Raw genomic sequence first — 21,747 nt, 5'->3', positions numbered from 1 at the left:
ATAAACATAATGATAATAATAATAATAAATACTTGATTTTTTTGAAAACCTTGAATTGGAAGACATTTTGAAATTATAAATCGATAAATAATAATTAATAATTATAAATAAATAAATTATAAATTGAGTTCAAAAGTTTCTGTTGTTGACTTTTCTCGCTTCAATCTTTTCTAAACAAGCATTTTTTTTAATTCTTTGAGATGCTTTGTGAACTCACTGTGCAAATTAATCAACACTTACTTTGCATTTAGACATGCTTGCAAATTTACAATCACATTGAACTATGTACAAATCAGAAAATTATTTTTATATGAAATGAAGCTATACTTGTATCGTATCATTATAAATATTCCATATTTGGATAAATATCTTGAATTGGAAGACATTTCTTTAAAAAAAATTATAAGTAGAATTCAATACTGTATTTTTATACTATCGCTAGATTCAATATTTTCTAACAATATCGCTTGATTCTCAGCGATATAATGTTTGCACATTATACATTTTAATCATTATTTACACTGCATTTACATATACTTGCTAATTTACAATCACATTAAACTATGCACAAATCTGATTATAATTTTATATGTATATATATATGTTTAAGAAAATTGTGTATATACTGTATGCACTGTCCTATAAATTATTTATCTTATTCAAATCTCGAACAATACAAAACTTATACACATCTTTCTTTTATTTTGCGTCACATTATTACGGGTTCAGTCTATTTCGAGACTACACTCCAGTTCTTTCTGCAATTCTTTATCTAGTAATTATTGACTACAGAATCTGTCTTCAAAATTTATGAAGACCTCACAGACGCAGGTCGAGAACAGACATTAGATTCATGTTTGGTTACTCCAAGAAGAGGAAATTCGGATCATTAGTATCCCAGCATGCAGCGTGTGATCTGAAGCCTTTTGATTAATGGAGTACTCACCTCTGGAACTCATCAGAGTGGGTTTTTCGCAAAATCCCCTGGAGTTAGCCCAAAGCTGAGAGTATTGATGTAGAGGCACGTTGTGATGATGCTGTAAGAAAAAAAGATGTGATGTATTAGCAGCTAATATGGATTATTTAATGGCATGAAAAGAAATATATTCATATACCTGGCAAAAATGGATAAGTTATTGATGGTAAGGATTAGATACAAATAATTTATCAGAAGATAAGTTGGGCAATTTAGTGCAGTTTAGTTAATGAAAGTCAGTGGAATCATTTGATTGTAATAAGGAATCAATTCGTCAACAATCTAATATAACTACAGAATTAAAATGTAATTATATATATATATATATATATATATATATATATATATATATATATATATATATATATATATATATATATATATATATATATATATATATATATATAATATTTGGAAATCTAATATAGAGGCAGTTTAGAGAATAGAAGATTAGAGAAAACCAATTAAAATTTTGGAAATAATTTCATTTATTATAAATTACAAGCTGTCAAAGTCAATTGGGTAAATATTTACTTATAAAAAGTTAAAATAAATTAAAAATTAGAATTTAATTTCTGAACTAATGTGTGTATCTCGAGCTTTCAATTTTAATGATTTATAATACATTAAATATAATAAAACAGTTTTTCATTTCAATGTCTTTCATTGTATTTTGTTTACCGATATTTTATGGTTTCTATTGACACCTCAGCTACCAACACTTTCTCTATATTTAGCTTTCATTTATCTGGTCCATTAATTAAGTTTAAAAACACATGATACGATTTAAGCACAGCTTAGGAATTTCATTCCCTCTTCTCCATCATTGTAGCAGCGCAACAGAAATTTCTTTATATTACGGATATGATTCTTATAATCCGATTGAATACTCTCTACTTTTTGGTGTTTGTGTGCTTGATTACAAAGCACTGTTTAATATTCGAACATTTATCACAAAATCATATTTCATCTATGCATGGGACACAGAATTCTTAAATGACATTACACATTGAATCGAACCATATATCAGGGAATTCAAACAAATTACCGACTAGAGAGAATAATGAATAATTATTTGCATGATTTATTTCTTTATTGTAAATAAGTCAGGGTGATTTAATTCAGGCTCTAGATTAAAGCAAAAATGTTTAAAAAAATCTGAGTATAAATATATAACCTAAAATAATTAAAAATCAGTATGATGGAAATATCTATCGTCATGCAAATTTACATGTTAACATCAATACAAATTCTTCAATGTCCCTCTCTTCTAAATTTCTCCACTCATTATCGCTTTTATTAGCAAAAAATATCTCAGATTAATTATAAAAACTATTCAATAAATCTCACGTTTCTTCCAACCACAACAAACAGCAGAATGACAAATTTGAACCCACTATAATGATTGTGACATTTCATTTTTTTATAGCTACGTTCCTTATTACACAATATATGTGAAAAACACAATATATAGCAACAGCCAATTTGCAGCACACCTGTTTAGAGTTCAATTTTTGTTCCGTAAATGTTGTGATGGAAATTTTCATCATCATGCAAAGAAGGGTTAAACTGATGCCACTGATTTGCTGTTCGTGCTAATTAAAAGATGAGCATACTATGAAATAAAAGCAGTAATAAAAATTTTACTTTTCTGTTAATACCGTAGAATACATTATTTTTTAACCAGATTTGAACGGTAGCGTAAAAGAAATATTTGGTGAAAGAATAAAGTGGATTTTAATGTATTTTAATAAAAAAAAACATTTTTTCTAATTTAATGATAGAACAGAAGAATTGTAGAATTATTATCATTAAATATTTTTTTAAGATGAGATTAAAGTCATTTATTGTTAATAATTAAAAATTGAGCACTGTTATTGAAGCTCAGCTAAAACTTTTCTATCGATTAAATGTATTAAGAAGTCATTTATTTTAAAAGGGTAATAGAGCACAGACGACTCAGAGATGGACACTAAGTAGGTATATTCAAATTTCATGTCTACTATACATTGTTATGAGTAGTTCTTGTGGGAGACAGATAGACGTACAGACAGATGGAATTTCTCCTTAGTACCATATGTGCGTTGTTCTTTTTTATTATTATAAGTTTTTATCTTTCGAATAAAAATTGGATTAGATTTAGAAATCACCTTGAAAAGAATTGTAAGAGGGTAAATTATTTCAAAAGTATTTTTAGTAGTCTGAGGATTTCTAGTACAAAAACAGTAGTTGTAACGGTACTGATTTGATATACTTATCGAAATTCAAATCTAAGCCTATTACGATGGATATGTGATACAACAGTCATTACAATATTTCTATTATTGAGAAAATTTAAATCTTATTTCATCAGCATTATTATTAAGATTTTAAACCATTTTTTCATTGATTTGATTTGTTTTTGATAACATAGAAATTTTTAAAGAATTAAATTAATGCCATTTCAAAAATGCTATAATTTTACCCCAAATATTTGACTTGCATTTGCATTTGATAGAAAATAATAATATTAATGAAAGATTTGTTCGCAAAATTGATTATTCCTTCTTTCCGTACAGACAAATTAATGGATTAACTAAATGAGATATGAACATTTATTCAGGTTATAATAACTTCAGATGAAAAATCACTGTTTATTCTGCATATTTTAGATAGAGCAACGCAAACAGTATACATATATCATTAAGAAGTGTTATTTATAGATAATTTATATGACACTTGGTTATTAATATAAATTAGAGTTTTCCGCATATATCCGCTCATTCATGGGAAACATCGGAAATGCCAATTTTTCAACTTCACAGATACATTTAACTATCAGAAACCGGCCTTTCATTTAATGGGGTAGGAAATGCGCTTGTTGCTAATTCACAACAAGTGCAATGTGGTCATTCATTAAAATGTGGTACAATGCGCTAACATTTAATTACTAACAGCACCCTGGTAGCATTAACGCAAACAGATGAGCTAAGCTTATACCAGGACAGGATGAATCATTACCTGGGCGTCACCACTCTCCTATTGTGCAGGGGCGCTCGCTGCTGCTCTAGGAATGCAGCAATCTGATTATCTGAGATTGCCAAGCGATTTACACTGTCCCTCTTAATTAAATGTCTGAATAAAAGATCCTGTTCGCTTCTAAGCCTCGGGGTGTATTGCAATGGTCATTCGACGTTATTACATTTCGACGGCTTGGGTTTGAAATTTCCAACTACCTTCTAATAATACGTTATTTGAATTGGTGAGAAATTTGGAAATACGACCCCAGAATGTTAAATGGATGCAAATTTTGTTACTGAATCGAGCATTTGGGTGTTGAGGTATTTGTTAACAAGCTTAGAAACATAATATCATTTGTATACAGAAAGCTATTTAAGCTTCTTCGTAAAGTAAGTTTCGTCATGAAGTTTTAAAACTTAAAAGAAACTAGAAAAATCAATGATAATTGATTAGAATATAACCTTCCATTAGAATATTTCATTTCGATATAAAATGCGGATATGAGTGTAAATTTTGGATGTAAATAAAATCATTTGACCCGAACGTATCAAACGAATTTCATTTTTTTTATCTGTATAATAATAATTAAAAATAATTTATGTGTTTTAGAAAGGAAATGTGGAAACTTCTGTATGTATTGAAAAAAAATTCATTCAAAAAAAATTAATTCACGCTAGGCATGAAATTATCATTTTACCAGTCTGGTTAGTATATTTTTATAGCAATATACCATATGCAATTATCAGAATCTCTTCATTAAATAAATTGTTTGATAACTATCTATTTCAATAATTATGCAACAACGATATTAATTTTAAATGCAAATACGTATTAGTGATTTACTAGATATGTAGAAATCTGCTAGCATAATTATTTAAAAGAAGTTCATTATATAGATCCTTCAGAAGAAAAAAAACTGACCGATTCATAGAACCCAAAATTCTGTTTCCTTTAAAAGTTAATTATTAATTAATATAAAGCAGAGAATACACACTAATGCTTACATTTTGTTGTCAAGTAAAGTTGTTTTAAAGAAGTACTATTAAAGTTGTTGTCAAGAAGTACTATTAAAAGTATCAATTTAAAATAGGGCGTGTCATGTTTATGCACCCAATATTTAACATTAATCCTAGACTCTTATCTTCGTTATTTTACATATATTCAAAAGAAAAGGCCGTCGTGATCAATTTAGTTATCATTGAATTATTTCTAAGGAAATGTGAGCAATAAGCAGCGAAGTGGTACAACGAGGACTCACACTGACCCTTCGTTACCTGGACTCGCTGCGGCACGTCGTAGGTGTGCTCAACCATCCGGCCCCCGCCTCGGGTCCTCTGCAGGCTCTGTTCATGCGACTCGGAAGAGGGATGGTCCTGCACGTGGTTCGGGATGTGGGTGGTGGCGTAAGGCAGAGGATAATACAGTGGCTCTCGCTGAGAGTCGTACACAGAATTACCCTTTGCCTTACCGTAGGAACTCATGGAAATATCGTCAGCTCGACCTCCGGAGCCCCGTGAATCTGCAAAATACGAATAAACAGTCGATGGTAAAATAAAAATAAAAGAAGTGAGCTGCTAAGAAAGTACGTAATTGTCATCTGAAACAATTTGCAATTCTGAAACAATTTTATAAACGTTTAAGGAATATTTTAATATATATTACACATTAAAAATATACAATATGTCTTTCTTAAATCGTCTTAAATGAGGTGAAAAAACTTAAAAGATGTCCATGTTTTTTATACATGATGTGTTATAATAAATTTACAGAAAATTTGCTATGGTAATCAATAAGCTTGAACTTAATTTTTTCAGATACTCATCATAATCTAAAGTAAAAATAAATTTTTCATGGATTAGGTATATTTTTTTAAAGTTCACTGAAGTTCTGGTTATCAATCTATATAAAAATATGTTATCAATATGTTACCGATTTAGTAATTGATATAAAAATATGAAGCAAAACTGTGAATTTTAATATGTATAATTATCTGATATCCGCAATTAATGACTAACATAATTATGGTTATCAATCTATATAACAATATGTTATTAACATCTTACCGACTTAGAAATTGATATAAAAATATGTATCAAAACTATGTATAGTAATATAATATCCGCAATTAATGAATAGCATAAAGAAGAAAAAAATTAATTTGTTTTTGAAAAAGTATTTTTAAATTTACTTTAAAATGTTAAGTGATAATTATGAAGGTATCATTAATCACTTGTATTTCAATGATTTTGTGTATTACTATTTCAAAATTTTAATTTTAATTTATATAATATTTTATCCAATAATCATAGATGGCTTATCAAAACATATTCCATGTAAATCTAATTTTTAATGACTGTCGATTGTCAAAAAAGAGTGTAATTGAAGCTTACTTCATTTTATAAATTGATTTTTTTGAAAGCAAGTGACAAAAAGGAAAAACAAATATCTAACCTAATTTGGGAACTTTATTTTGTAATATTTTATCTGATTTGTGCATGATGGGGTGATAAATCTTGACTCATAATTATAATTCAATTAATTATACATTTACTAAACAATAGACGGATCTGCTACTTAGAAACTGATATATTAAATTCGCTAACTTTGATTAATATTAACTATCTACAATCTAAATAGAAATTTTATTAACTAAATAAAATATCCAAGCAGAGCGTACTACAGTAATTTCAGTCGAATTTTCTGTAATCATACAAAACGCTTGATTTAATGAATTTAGGGTGATAGTTACAATTATTCAATGATTTTTTTTCTATTTGCAAACACCTCCAACTGAAACTTAATGAAACTAAAATGTTTATATATTTGATATAAAATTCCGATTTAGTGATCCATAAGTAATTTTCAAGTATATGGTCTTATGTATAAAGATTTTTATATTAAATTTCTTACACAAACTTGGAATATTCGGCTATTTAGAAATATTTGATATAAAATTCCGATTTAGTGATCCATAAGTAATTTTCAAGTATATGGTCTTATGTATAAAGATTTTTATATTAAATTTCTTACACAAACTTGGAATATTCGGCTATTTAGAAATGACAAATTAGATTTATCAAAACCTTAATGATAATTACTGGTAATTAATATAAACTGTTTGCAATCCAAATATAATTTTCTTATGATCTAAGCAAACATTCAAAAATAGCAGACTGCAATAAATTTTAAAAATTTGTAACGCTTTGGAAATTGAATTTCTGTATACAGGATAAAGAAAACTTGATTTAATGAGTTTAGGCCGATAGCAAAATTTTTCAGGATAGCCATACAATAACTTTTTTCGATTTGAAAGCAACTGTAACAAAAATTAATAAATGGAATGATATAATAATAATCTATACATAATTTGCATCTTTACGAAAAAGATGTAAAAAGATTTGTGCGTCAAATTTCGTATACAAACTGAATTCATATTTATCAATATCAAATATTTCACAAATTATACCATAATAAACATAAAGGAAGAATTACAAATTAAAAAAGAATATTAAGTTATTGATAAAAACGCTTTGGGTCCTGTCTGAACAAAAACAGTTAATGACTGACTACACAGAAATTTATTAATGAAAATATTCCTTATGAAGCGATGGAAGATGCATATGTAGGAAGGAAGGCACACTATATATGACATTTTTAGAAAATGATCTTTTGCAAATCAAAATTAAATTCCGATGATTAAAGTGCGATATTTTTTAAAGAAATTATCTTCTCTAAGTAAAAGTTCGGTCATTTACTTTCAATTTTTAATTTATTTGTGAAATCATTTTCACTTTACCTTTCATTGCCTGCATACGAAATATTATTTCATTCCATTCTTTAGCATTCTATTACAGAGGTTCCAAACAGAGATTTTTTTTCTTTTCCCCAGTATATTATTCTCTGGGAAAACGTACCTTTACCAATTTCATCAAAACAGTACAGATACAAATTTTCTATTAAAATTAATTGTTTCGTATTTAGATTTTCCAACTGAATAGGCAGAACTTTGCCTCTGACAGAAAACAAAACATGATACAAATGTTTTACTCTACTTTTTATTGAATTAATACTCATAAATCAAACAAAACACTTAATACAAAATTTAAACTTTGAGTTTATGTTTCTCTTGTTACGATTTCTCACCTGCCTCCAGGAAATGTAGCACAGTCGAAGAAAAAAATCAAAATCAACAGAAAGTAAAACCATCCGAGTAAACTAAATAAATTTTAAATCCCTACGTTGTTTAGTAGTCTCTCGTCTGTGAAATCCCCTAGAGGCGAAACTAAATGATTTATGCTATAGTTCGCTGAAGTTCCATTCCCATAAATTTATTTGTAAGTACGAAAACAAATCTTCACTAGGGAGAACATTTGTTGAATCTGAAACAAAAAGCTTATTAATAAGGTATTAACTTCGGGTTTATTGAGAATTTTCGCAACTCTCTCCCTCGTGCAATGAAGATGAAATATTCATTTCATTTCGAAAGGAATAGTTTGTTGAAAAAATGTGTAATATTCCAATGTGTAATATTTTAGTTTCTTAAATGAATGTTTTTGAAAATTATTATTTTCATGAATTGTTTAGCAATTTGTTGTATTTCAAATAAGTTGGATTTTTGGTTTTGGAATCTCTTTCAAAACATGTTATATTACTATGTATCTTTTTTGACTGACAGAAGTAATGATCATCTGAGCAAATAAAAATCTTTTAAAGCATTTTCGTTACGGAAATTCCATATAGATTCTAAAATGTTCCTTAGATAATCCCATACAAATAATAAAATTCAATCGAAGCAACAGAAATTTTATAAATGTAAATAAATTAAACATTATTATTACAGTAAAATATTATGGAAATTCAAAAATTATTTTTGATAATTAGAAGAACATTTTTTCTATTTCATTTACCTTTATAAGCACGAGGATTCTGAAAAAGGGAAGGAAAGACCAACAGATTTTAGAAAAAAATGTGAATTTGAAATTGATGAATGGTATTAAGAAGGTAAAGGTGGAAAAAAAGTTTTTAGATTTCTGCAAATTTACCATAAATGTATATATACAAGAAATAGGAATGTCGAAATATAACAAAGATCTTATGCGGTTTCCAAGTAGAAAATATGATTAACGAAATATGAATTTTTAAATAATTATTCATAGTATTTTTGTATTAATAATAAATTACAATAGTATTAAGAAATAATTACAGCAGTATTAAAAAAGTGTAGTTTCTAAAATTACTTTTTCTGATTTCTGTATAATTTGAGGTTTTGAATTGTAACCAGGTTTAAATTTTTAAAGGGGACTAAATATTTTTTTTTATTTCTATATATGAATGACTTTAAATAATCTAAATTTGTGTAATAATCATAAAATATCATTTTAACAGTATAACAATCTTAAAATTTGTGAAACAAAAAGTGTATATAAAACGTTTTCTTATCATTTGTATGAAGAAACATTTTTTTGTATGTTCATCATGATAATTCCAACAATGATTCTTTTCATTAATATAAATTTAAGTTCTTTTCAGAAAGATCCTATAATAAACAATAAATTCTAATTTCATGGAAAATATAAATTGTAATGTAATGATCAACAAAATAAAGTACGAAGCAGAGAAGAAAAAGAGAACATTTAAACTCGACGGCACTTTAAGGTAATTTTTAAGAAACAGGAAATCAAAAATCTGTATCAGTTCATTGGCTAAATCATATTTTATAACATTCAGTATTGTATAAGGATATTTGAATAAGTCACTTTTATTGGTAGAAATAATTTTCTTAAAGAAAGAATCTGCACAGATGAGATTCATTAAAAGGTTATATATTATTATGATAAAAATAACAGAACAGTAATGTGTAATTTCTGTAGCATAATTTGTATGCAATTAGCAACAGTTGCATTAAAATATTTTCTCTTATTGTAAATTTCGAAGTTCTCAAACTACTTCAGTAACATTTTTTCTTAGTTGTTCATAAAAAAATGCTATTTATTTATTATTTAAATAATTCAAAAACTCTTGATTTTTAAACAGAATAAATTAAACTGGAGTACAAATTTTTTAAAATTGGTTTTAAACGGAACGCAAAGTTAGCAAGATGAGATGTAAATTAAAATCAGCTCTTGGGCAAAAAAAAAAAAAAAAAAAAAAAAAACATCAAGTTTTCTCAATTTTCACAAACGTAGGCTTAGATATTTGTTTTAAAGAAGATCAGATTTCTCCTTCAATCTTTTAGAATATTAAAACCTTTCAAAAGTGTGTGCTGAAAACACGTCTCAAATCCAAATCCTATTTGCGAAATTTTTGCTCTTGACAAACTGTTCACATTGGTCTGTGATGTATATTTTAAAAAGAAATGTTTCAGTGCAATTCGCTTTTAAAGAATGATAAACCTTTCAAAATTTTGCTGAGGAAGATTTGCCTGAAGGCATATAAGGTTCAAAATCTTTTTTTGTCTTTGAGATTTTCTTTGACAATGTTAAAGAAATGCATTACATTAAATATCTTTACTTGCATTTCCTATTCACTATGATAAGATTTTGACTTCTTTAAAATAAAGAGAATTGTAAGAAAGAATTTCAATTAATTTTAGATTAATTTAACAAAAAAAATCTAAACAACAAAAATTTTATTTTGCTAAAAATTCATAATAACGAATAATTTTTCTAAAAAAACCGTTTAAGAAAATTTAAATATTTTTATAATCAATAACAAATGCCATTTATTATATTTTAATAAATAAATTAATAATGTTAATAATAATTTTAATTTTGTAAATTGAAACCTTAAAGTAACACAGATATATTGTAATATTAAAATTATAAAATGTCGAACAAATAAATTTCCACCTTTAAAAAATGTAGACAGATTAATAGAAATGATTAATTATAATTCTGTATACATAATTAATGTATACAGAATTATGTATTAATGTATACAGAATGTAATGTATTATAATTCTGTATAATAATAACAAATTTGTAAAACAATTTTAAATATTTGCATTCCTGTTACTTCAGATTTATAGTATTCTTGAATTTTTATAACTAAATACAAATAAATTTTATTGTTGGCTTATAATTATTTATATTATAATGCATATTTCATTATTATTATGTTACCATGAATTTTATTTCTATAATGTAACCAACAATTTCCTTACGATATAATAACTTTTTAATGATTTGAATGTCACTATAAATTTCATTAAGGCAGAAGAATGAATTTCTTTATCCTAACGAAAGTGTTAAATTTCTATATAATAGGGCGTAAAATGTTATTCAATAGAACATACTTTATTTCATTTCATTAGTTTTACAACAATCTTCAATTTACAGTAGTAATTCAAATTGTTGACTGCGATAAAGGCGAAATTTCAGACTATTTTGATAATGACCTAAGAAATCAATGCATTTTTCAGACTTTAAAAGGCTTCAACTAAAAAGGTAAAGGTTTCTATGAATTCCTTCCAGAATACAATGGAACTTTGCTTAAGGAACATAACTCGTTCCTGAATCTTGAGCAGCATTCACACGAGGCCAACTATTGCGCGCAATGGAAAACAACGCCTTTCCCAAGAAGATAACGTGACTTTAACGGACTATGGCAATCGGGACAACCATTTGTCATTGTCCCGTTGCCATCACGTGATCTTCCTGAAGTAGTCGTGGCCTTCAGTTGCGCGCAATAGTTGGCTTGTATGAACTCTGTTTTACTTATAATGTGAAGCACTCAATAAGGGAAACATTTTTTTTTTTCAAAAGCATCCATGTTAAAATAGGACATTTTATTTCGAAAAAAAATAATTAAATAATTTTATATTAGTGTATATAATTATTTTTAATGCATGCCTTTTCTTACTTTCCAAGAAAATTGTCTAAATGCAGTTGTCTTTGATTATATATTTTGGATAAACTGAAACACAGTTAAATCAATTACATTGTTAAATGAATTTCTAACATGCATATTTACTGCCTTATTAAGGTCACGTTTTTCATCATATGATGCAACAATTCGTCAAGTCTTTAAAACCTTACTTATTTCACTGGAAAGTTGCGTAAATTATTTCTTCATCTCTTCACTAAATCTGCACAGCTTTTGCTGTGACATAGAATGTAGCTCTGTAAGCTCTACGTAGTTGTGGCTATATCTATACACCAACTCATCAATGTCATTACCATTGTCCTCTAGCCCCATACTGTTGACCGGAAACAAAATTTCGACTCTACGCTCACTTGTTCAAACCCCTCGAAGTCGTTCTATGTAACACTGTTCTTCCATATAGATATAAGGGTCAGACAAACGCTCAAAACAGACAGGTACATGTCAATATAGCAGGTGAAGTCAGTGGATCCTTGCCACTCGTCCTGCAAAACATCGCTCGTTAAACAATGTGCGAATCATTCTCTTAAAAATAAAAAAAATAAAAAAAAATCACAAATTCTGATGATACAATAATTAATTTAAAACCTCGCAAATTCTGGAGATACAAAAAGCAAACAAACATGAATCTCATAAATTCTGGAGATTTAAAAAAAAATCAAGTACCTCACAAATTCCCAATAGTTCAAAATAACGAACTTCATGAATTTCCAAGGTAGTGAAGTAATCTTATAAATTCTCAAGAACATACACACACAAAAAAAAACTATCACAAATACCCAAAAATGCAAATAACCATGAATTTCCTATAATGCAAAACGCAAAGGTCTTGATTCCCAAAATCATATGTCAAAATTAAATATCAAGAAAGATATGAAAATAAGCTAATATTTAATTCACAAGCATTTTAATTAAAGAAAAAAAGTAGGCATACTAATAGAAAAAAAACGGCAATATTGAATGAATCTTATTTTAAGAGAATACCATTCATTCATGAACAGAAATTATGCATTGAAGCACCGCACAAAATCCATGAAAACTATCTTCACCCACAACTGAGGATTTAATATATGACTCTGAAGTCAGTCATAATGTGTTGATATGCATGCTGTTCAGACAGAGAAGGGGAAATTAATCACTAGGTTATTATTAAGTGCGCAGTTCAAGACAACCTTGGATACGGATTAAAAGGCCCTTCATCAGCAACCTTCAACAGTTGCCTAAATTTTCCATTAAGTAAAGGTTCTCAGAAATGATAACTGTTTCTAAGATATATGCAAGAATTGTTTTTCAAATATCCAGAATAGAAGAATGATTCTGGGAAGGGGAATAGAAAAATGATTCAAAGGGAGAATGATTCTGTAAGAATTAAAAATATACATAAAAGGAGTTATGAGGTTGCTTAACATGGAAACTATTTTATAGTTGAGGATAAATTCTTTGAAAGACATCAAATTCTTCTAATTCGTTGAATATTTGATTTCCATGTTAATAATAAGAAGAAACGTTATAAAATTTATCTTTCATCATTTTTTTAGTTTATATTTTCAGAAAAAAAATAATGATTTTAAGTAAACAGTCTTCCTTAGTTATTTTTACCTTTTTCAAATATTTTCATTTTATAAGAAATACTTTATTAAATATCTAATACCATAATTATGCATAGAACTTCCACGTACTTAACATTCTAAGTTAAATGGCAAAGAATTTGTTCTTGTTACTTACTTCTGAATGGGGATTTTCAAATGTAAACAAATCGCTACACGAATGTTTCAGACTGCTTCATTGTTCACCGTGCCCCCCTCCCCCCAAAAAAAGAGGGAACAAAATGTCAAGGAAATCAAGAAATAGGCATTAAACAGAAAATGTAATAGAGCGCGGAAATAGGCTTGGTCGTCGCTAATTAGATAGTCGCTTTAACTTAACTATAGATACTGACAGCCATATCTTCCAATTTCTTTCTCATGAAAATATTAGTTTATAATGTAGTATAGAAAATATTAGTTTGTAATTAGTAAATATAATAAATTTCTAATGAAAATTATATATAAAACTTAAATATATCATTTTCATGATATACATTTTTTTTACTGTACAATCTTTTTCTTTATTTTTAATAATTTTATAAAATTTAACGCATTCAATTCTAAAAAAGTAATTCAGTAAAAAATAGTGAACTGGCATAAGAGAATTTGCTCTAGTAATGGCGCTTTGTCGAATAACACATTTTCACTTAATTTTTCAATTGCCGGAGTTTGTTAGAACAACTCAATTCCAGAGAAAATAATTTACAAATGCAATAGTGTTTATTAATGCAAAAAACAGAATGAATTTTGCATTAATAAACACTATTTTTATTGCCTATGAGTAGCTATGATATAGTTGGGATTCTGTAACAAGCATTTAAAATGATTATAAAGTTATTACCCCCGCTGCCTAGCATTTATTTTTCATTATTAAGTGTTAGCTTAGAATATTGTTTATATTTCATATTAATTGAATCTATTATGCACAACTTCCTATCGTCAATGAAATATTTTTATCAAATTGTGACTGACTTTCAAATATTTTATTTTAACAACTAGAAAAAAGCTCTTTTTTATTACATAAATAGGCATCCAATATAAAATTAATTTCCCTAACAATAATGTCATTAAAAACTTAAAAGTGATTATTTTTTATTCCTTATGTACATTGGGCAAATAATAAATAAATCTTTTTTTATCAACAATTTAATTAAATCTAGAGATTTAATATATTTCATGCAATTATGAAAGCAGTACAAATTACAATATTGAAAATTAAACAAAAAAAATATTTCTTTCAAAACAAATAAATCTTTTTTATCAACAATTTAATTAAATCTAGAGATTTAATATATTTCATGCAATTATGAAAGCAGTACAAATTACAATATTGAAAATTAAACAAAAAAATCTTTTAAACATTACCAAAATTGTAAAAAAAAAAAATCACATTTCTTTTTTAAATACTTGGAAATACACAAAATATCGCATTGTAGTGACAATTTTAGAAGTTATTGCTAAAATAAACCATTCACTAAATTTTAAATTAATTAAAATTTAAAACTAACCGTTATGTAATTCGCCTTCCTACCTTCTAAAGTAAATTTTACCGAATCTAATGACTCTTATTAAAACATTTTGTCTTGTAAAACATCAACATACATACACAGTCATCTATATCATTTGTAGAAACATAAAAGATATCTTATATTATATGATTATGTATCATATATTTCAGTTTAATGCGTATTCAAAATTCCTTTTTAAGTTTTCTAATCATAAATTCAATTGCTTATATATATTATCAATAAACATCTTTATTTTAATATATGAGTGTTTTTCTAGCTGATACAATCACTTTTTAAAAGTATTTATTCTCCTCTGATTTTAAATTTTAATTTAATATACACGACCAAGTATAGATTAGTTTTATTTATTAAATTCTTTTAAATAAATTTATTAAATTAATGGGATTAATTGAATATAATTTGAAAATTGTTATTTTTATATTTCTCTATTCTTTAAATTTCATTTTAGTAGTAGATAAAAAGAATTGAGATGCTACTACATATAAAATTACGAAAATATGTTGCATACGTTGTAATTGGGACATTGAAAACACTGCACTTTACTCTTCAAAATAATATTGGTTATTCATACAAAAAAATATTTGACATAAATATCTTCTTTAATCTACAATTCTGAAAAAAACCCCATATAATAAGGTATTTTTTACCATATATATTTGTAGTAAAGTCCCTAATCATGTCGAGCTTCATTCCAGTAAAATGACCGATAGCTTTGCCGATACACACCTTTGTTCATTTTTTTTATTTATTGCTTCCAAGAGTTCAAAAGTGCATTGAAAGGAAGTTTTTCCAATATATTTCCTGTTGAGGATTCATTGAAAGTGATTCGGAAGACAAGATGTGAACTATATTCATTTATATTTGGAAAGCATCTCTTTGTGAATTATATTAAAAACACGTTATTTTAATACATTACACCAGTTCTTTATATTGCGCATGTGGAAATTCCAAGTTAAAAACTTAAAGGCCTTGAGAATTTGTTTCAAAATACACATTATTTTTGGCGATAATGTAATATTGATTCACTTGCAGATTCCTCAATATTTTTTTTAGATAATAAATAGAAATTTTCTTTCTTAGCTTTCAAAAGTTTAAGAAAAATTAACACATAAAAATGTATTGGAGCGAAGAGAGCGACATGAGTTTCATAGCAGCAAACTAATATATTGTTAAAAATCAAAAAATAAAATATTAAAAAAAATGACAAATCTAAACAATTTAATTAGCCTTATTTAAAAAAAAAAAAAAAATTCTTAAACATCAAAATGTGTAGAAACCAGAATAAGGTTTTCAAGATTCATCATGGAACTTCTTCCCCCTCCAAAACAAAAACCTAGTTTAAATATTTCGTTCCTACAGTCTTTCGAATTCAGGAACCTTAAAATACTAGAATACCCAAGTTTTTCTTTCAAATATAAGAAAAAAACTTCCTACTTCTTCAAAAACTATAATGACAGCCTATGTTCTTAAGAGGTTGGTATAAAAATGAAGACCCCGTTTAGCTGATGACTGTGGAGTAAATATATGCTCATACAATATTTGAAAATTCTAAGAAAAAACCATCTTCTGTCTTATGACAGGAATTGTAGAATATATAGGTTCATTATAGGCTAAACAAGCTTTACTCCACCACCCAACCAACTTATTCGATTGTGGAAAGTTGTCATAGTGTGGCTATTCGATATTCAATTAAATTGGCTTCTCATTAATATTAAATGGTTAGCCTAAAATAGATTTAAACAGTCATATCTAATTTGCGTAACCATCGTGTCAATTCAACTGTTCTTCAAATTTTAATTGATTGTCATGTTTTAGCATAGCATCTGTAAATTTAAAAAAAAGGACGAAATAACATCTCCATCCAAATATCTAAGTACTTATACAGGATACTGACTTTTATATTTTCGTATAAAAAATTCTAATGTTTGATTCAAAATATTACATTTGACTCATTTTTTGAATAATTATTTTTGACCTTTTTTAAATATATTTTTAATTATTGAGCACTTTTTTTAATAACTTTGAAAGAAAACTAAGTTTAGAATGAACTCGTTTATTCCTTTTTACGTAACTTCTTCTTTTACTATTAGCAGAATATATTCAACACTGATTGCTGTGTCAAGAAAATCCCACATCACAAAAAAATTTAAGGTATCCCACTTAAAAAAATTATTTTCAAAAAAATAGTATTTATATGATGTTTTTTTAATTAGGTAAGGATAAAATGATGAGCAAAAATGAAATTATTTATACATATATGTAGCTTTTGAAGGAAAGGCATATTTTGATGCAAATTTTATCATTTATTTACAAAAAATAGGATTGTTAAAAAAAATTGATAGTTTTTCATTTTCTTTGTAATATTAATGTATAATATATCTTCGAGTGTAACTAACTATTATCTAAGAATTATATTCAAAAATAAAAATGTTGGGTGTAAGATCTAAAATTATCTATAAAATGTTGGAATTTTTTCCAACAATATTCATATTTAACATAAATCCAACAATTCATTCAATTCAACAATTTCAACAAAAATCCACTTCTAGAGCATTTAACACTATACCCATATTTCATTACATTCTGCATAACATAACGAGAGCAATTTATAAATTCCATTCAATTATCTTGATTATTTTTCGCGTTTTTACGATACTTGTACACTAGAATTATGAAAAAAACTCATTCTTCAGAAAATACATTTAAATTTTTTTAATGCTTTAAATGAGTATCTTTTACATATTAATAGTTTGCTATAACTTGGATTCTATTTGAAATAGAGACAAAATAAATATATCACTGGAAACAGAAACGCAACTATTTTTTGAACCTACAAAAAAATATACTTCGAATTTTCCTTCAAATTCATGTTTTTAATCTAGTGGGATACCTAAAGTATTTGAATTCCAAAAACATGAATAAAAAAAGATATTTCATTAAGATACGTTGCGAAAATAAATGTATCTCTTTTTTCAAAACATATATGGTTTTTCTCATTTATAATAAGAAATATTTAAAATGAATAACAATAAATATGTGCTATGACTTAAATGCAAAACATATTACGCAAAAGATGTTAATATTTCCCTTGGGGTATTTTATATTAGGACATTTAAAAACAAAAGCCTTTCTAATATACATTACTGACTTTGAGGAATTTCTTCTAAAAGTATGACTGATGAGGAATGAAGCAAAAACACACAAGAAAACTTTAAGTTTCCAAAAGTTCTCTTAATTAAAAATGATGCTGAAGGATTTAAAAATACTTTACTAAAGAGTAGAAAAAAATACATAACTCTCTAGAAGAATGTTTTTTTCTTGGCATCTCATAATTCCGTTACTTCATGAAAAATTCATGATTACTTCTTTTAAGCTCGTATAATTAAAAAAGCCTGTAATTAAATTGGATTTTTAATTCATTTTCTGTTTATTTTTTTATGCAACTTTAGTTCATTGTGAGTTACACCTTCAAAATGAAAATATTTGTTTTATGACGTTCAAAACATTAAAGCTTTTTTTTATTGAATATGTTTTAAATTTCCATCACCAGATTTTAGCATTTTTTATGGAAAAGAAAAATTAATGCTTAAAGGCGTAGTTGATAGCTAAAAACTGAATGGTAGGCTCGTGAATTTTATTTTCATCTGATTTTGCATTAAAATATAAAGAAAAGAAAAATTTAAAAAAAGATCATAAATTACTAAAGTGAATAATGATGCACAGTTTAATTAATTTGTACCCTTTTTGTAATTAAAAATACAATTATAAATATATATGCCTTATATTGCAGGCGGAAAAACTTGGTTTAATTCCATGAATAAAAAAATAGAGCAATGAATACTTTATAATTTCTCATTTAATAAAATGCGTAAAATGCTTGCAAACATGTGTGCAGATATAATTATACTTTTATCTGGAATCAGTATTCTAAAGTAAACCATTTATGAATACATCAGAAAATGCCATTAAATGTGGATACATTTCATATTTGATTCATTTTCATAATTAATGATTAATTCTTATTAATATTATAGCCTTTAATGATAATTAAAATAGCAAACATGCATTAGTGTATAAATAATTTCCAAAGGATTTATAATGTTTATATGGGATATTGCCAATTATTTGATTTAAAGATGTGAAAAACATAAGATGATTGACCCTCTGCGAACAAAGATTATTCTTTTTTTAAATATATCAAATTGCTTGTGAAGACTAGAACTTGCATCCTATCTACAGCAATCAAGCGGACAGTAATGACCTATCCTGCCTTTAAAATTTGGTTTTTATGTCAAATAGCGTAGTTTAAAGACAAATTCCTTCTATCTTTGAAACTTGAAAGACAAGAATTGCCATTTTGTCGCCAAACAAACTTCAAATGTTCACATTTTTTTTTGCATAATCTTAGATTTTTATTGTTTGTTGACTTTACATAATTATTCAAAAGAATATTACAAGAAGAATCCATTGTTTTCCATAATATAAATGTGTATACCTAGAAAAATGGTTACTTTGACTTCTAAAAAAATATGTCTATGATGCATTTTCAATTCCAACTGAAATTTATTTTTGTATTATTTGTTTTCTATTTCATGGAATATGATTTGATTAGTAGAAGTTAAAAAAAAATAGCAATTGTTGTTAAAAGCACTATAACTCTTTTTGTGATCGAAAGAAGTGTACGGAAAAATTGATATTTGTTTCATTCGACAATTTCCATTTAAACTCACTCATTTTTTTTTATCTCTTCTATATATATATATTTTTTCATGATATCTCAAAAAACTTTTCTTAAAATAAATCTATATGGAAATTTTGTTTACAAGTGTTGTCATATTTATGCAGAATAGACTCTGGTTTGCATTTAAGATCTTATTTATCTCAAGATTAATATATTCCTGACGATAACACTGAATAAGCTTCATCAGCAGAATGCTGATTTTTGACAGAATTTGCGGGAAGTAATTTCTTCTCTGAATTAAAAAGAAAAGAAAATCGTTTGTGAATATCAATATTCTACATGTAAACATTTCACAGAAACACCTTGATGATCAGGATAGAGAGGGTTCACAATCGAAGTCGAGTACTGGGAAAAGAAAGCCAAGAATACATCCTACTTTCCAAATAACCAAAACAAAATAAATTAAAAAACATTGACAGGATATGTGTTAGTATATATCTTTAGACGAGATAAGCTCTTTTCTTTATAAAAATATTTCAAAAATCAGTCTGCCATGAGAGGTCTAAATTTTATTCTTAAAATGATAACTTATAATTGATTTAAATAAATAATATTCATGACATGATTTCAAATCCATAGGATTTGCCGGACTTCAAATAGACAAATTTATTCTAATAAAAGATCTAAAACATATTTAATAAAATGTATTTATTTTGTTACAAAGCTAGTAAAAACCTAATTCGGTAATGTGATGAGCAATTATTAAGTAATTATTTTAAAAGAATATGTTGAGTTCATTGACACGTTATTAAGTCTCAAAAACTAGATAATCACTGGTTTAAATTTTAGAATAGCACCTTATGTCAAAATATTTATAGTATGCGCTTCCATATTCAGGAAAAAAAAATACAAGCAGATATATTCATGAAACTATTGGGAAAAAAAGTAATATAGGCAGGACCAATAGAAGGAATACATGAATTTACATATTTTTTTACATAAGTAAAGTTACGCTAAACTTTTTGCAGTAAAGAGCTTGGTTCATAATATGAAATGTAGGAATTACCTAAAAAATTAATTAAAAGTAGGGAAACTGCATTAAAATGTAATTCTCAAGCATAATATTAACTCTTTTGACGGCATACCAAAAAGAAAATAGAATTTAAAACGGAAAATTTCATAATTAAATAAATTATAAAAAAATTTAGTAAAAAAAAATCATGAAAGAAACTTAATTATTGGACACTTAAATGAGTGGTCAAAATGACAGCTCTTTGTCTTCCTAGATATATAGAAAACTACATCTTTCTAGCATAAAATTTAACTTGTCCCTTAACACTGTAAATTATTATGCCATTGTAAGAAATCAACAATCATTTGTAACCTGAATTTACTGAATTAGTTTACGTTCTTCAAAATATCAGAGAGCTTGGCAGAGAGATGGAATAGAAAATTTTCCTCATTAATATATATTCAAGTATATGTAATTTATCAAGGATTAGATACGTTGACTGAAACTATTTATAGGGATGTATAAATATCGTATTAAAATAGTGCAATTTATATTATGTATATATATATGTACATAAAGAGCAAAGTGTTACAAACATTTTCAATCAAATCTGTTCAAAATTGAACTATCGACACTTTAAACTTCTTATGGTTAACTAATATGTTATAAAATTATTATCTCAAAATTACTTTTTTATTATCCATTATCTGAAGTTATTTTTTAAGCTTTATGTATTTTAAATGAGTTTTATTTTATCCCGTTTTATAAGCATTTTATGAAAGGAAATACAAAGCTTCGAAAGAGAAGAAAACGTTTATTATATGCAATTATTTAGTATGTGGTAAGTCCAATTTGGTCAAATAATTGGGAAATACCATAAACATGACAGTTAAACTTATGAATTCAATGCTTTTGGAATCATCGATTCAGCGATCTGCATTCAAGGTAAATCTGTCACATCTCTAGATCACCTTGAATCTCATAATATTTTGACTTACGGTGGCTATACCCCGGTTCGCTAAGCTTAACCTTATATTATCAAATATGTAGAAAGAAGTAGTGATGCTGATTGATGCAAGGAA

At 26.5% G+C, this 21,747-nt stretch overlaps 1 protein-coding gene across 5 annotated transcripts in view; it reads right to left on the bottom strand.

Annotated features, from left to right (window-relative positions):
- Positions 1-21,747, bottom strand: part of LOC129981957 (cell adhesion molecule Dscam2-like) — a 545,016-nt gene that overhangs the window by 65,867 nt on the left and 457,402 nt on the right. For 4 of the 5 annotated variants that reach the window (XM_056093028.1, XM_056093030.1, XM_056093029.1 and 1 more), the window contains 2 exons: positions 5,251-5,495; positions 947-1,037 (listed from right to left, as the gene is read on the bottom strand). In XM_056093028.1, the coding sequence (XP_055949003.1) occupies positions 947-1,037; positions 5,251-5,495 (336 nt within the window). Of the gene's footprint in view, positions 1-946; positions 1,038-5,240; positions 5,496-21,747 lie in introns of all 5 variants that reach the window. The other variant, XR_008785388.1, reaches the window with a different exon arrangement.

Source organism: Argiope bruennichi, chromosome 8, assembly GCF_947563725.1.
Source record: "Argiope bruennichi chromosome 8, qqArgBrue1.1, whole genome shotgun sequence".
Lineage (NCBI taxonomy): Eukaryota > Metazoa > Arthropoda > Arachnida > Araneae > Araneidae > Argiope > Argiope bruennichi.
The sequence above is the reverse complement of the archived record's forward strand: the minus strand, read 5'-3'. Positions and strand labels throughout refer to the sequence as shown.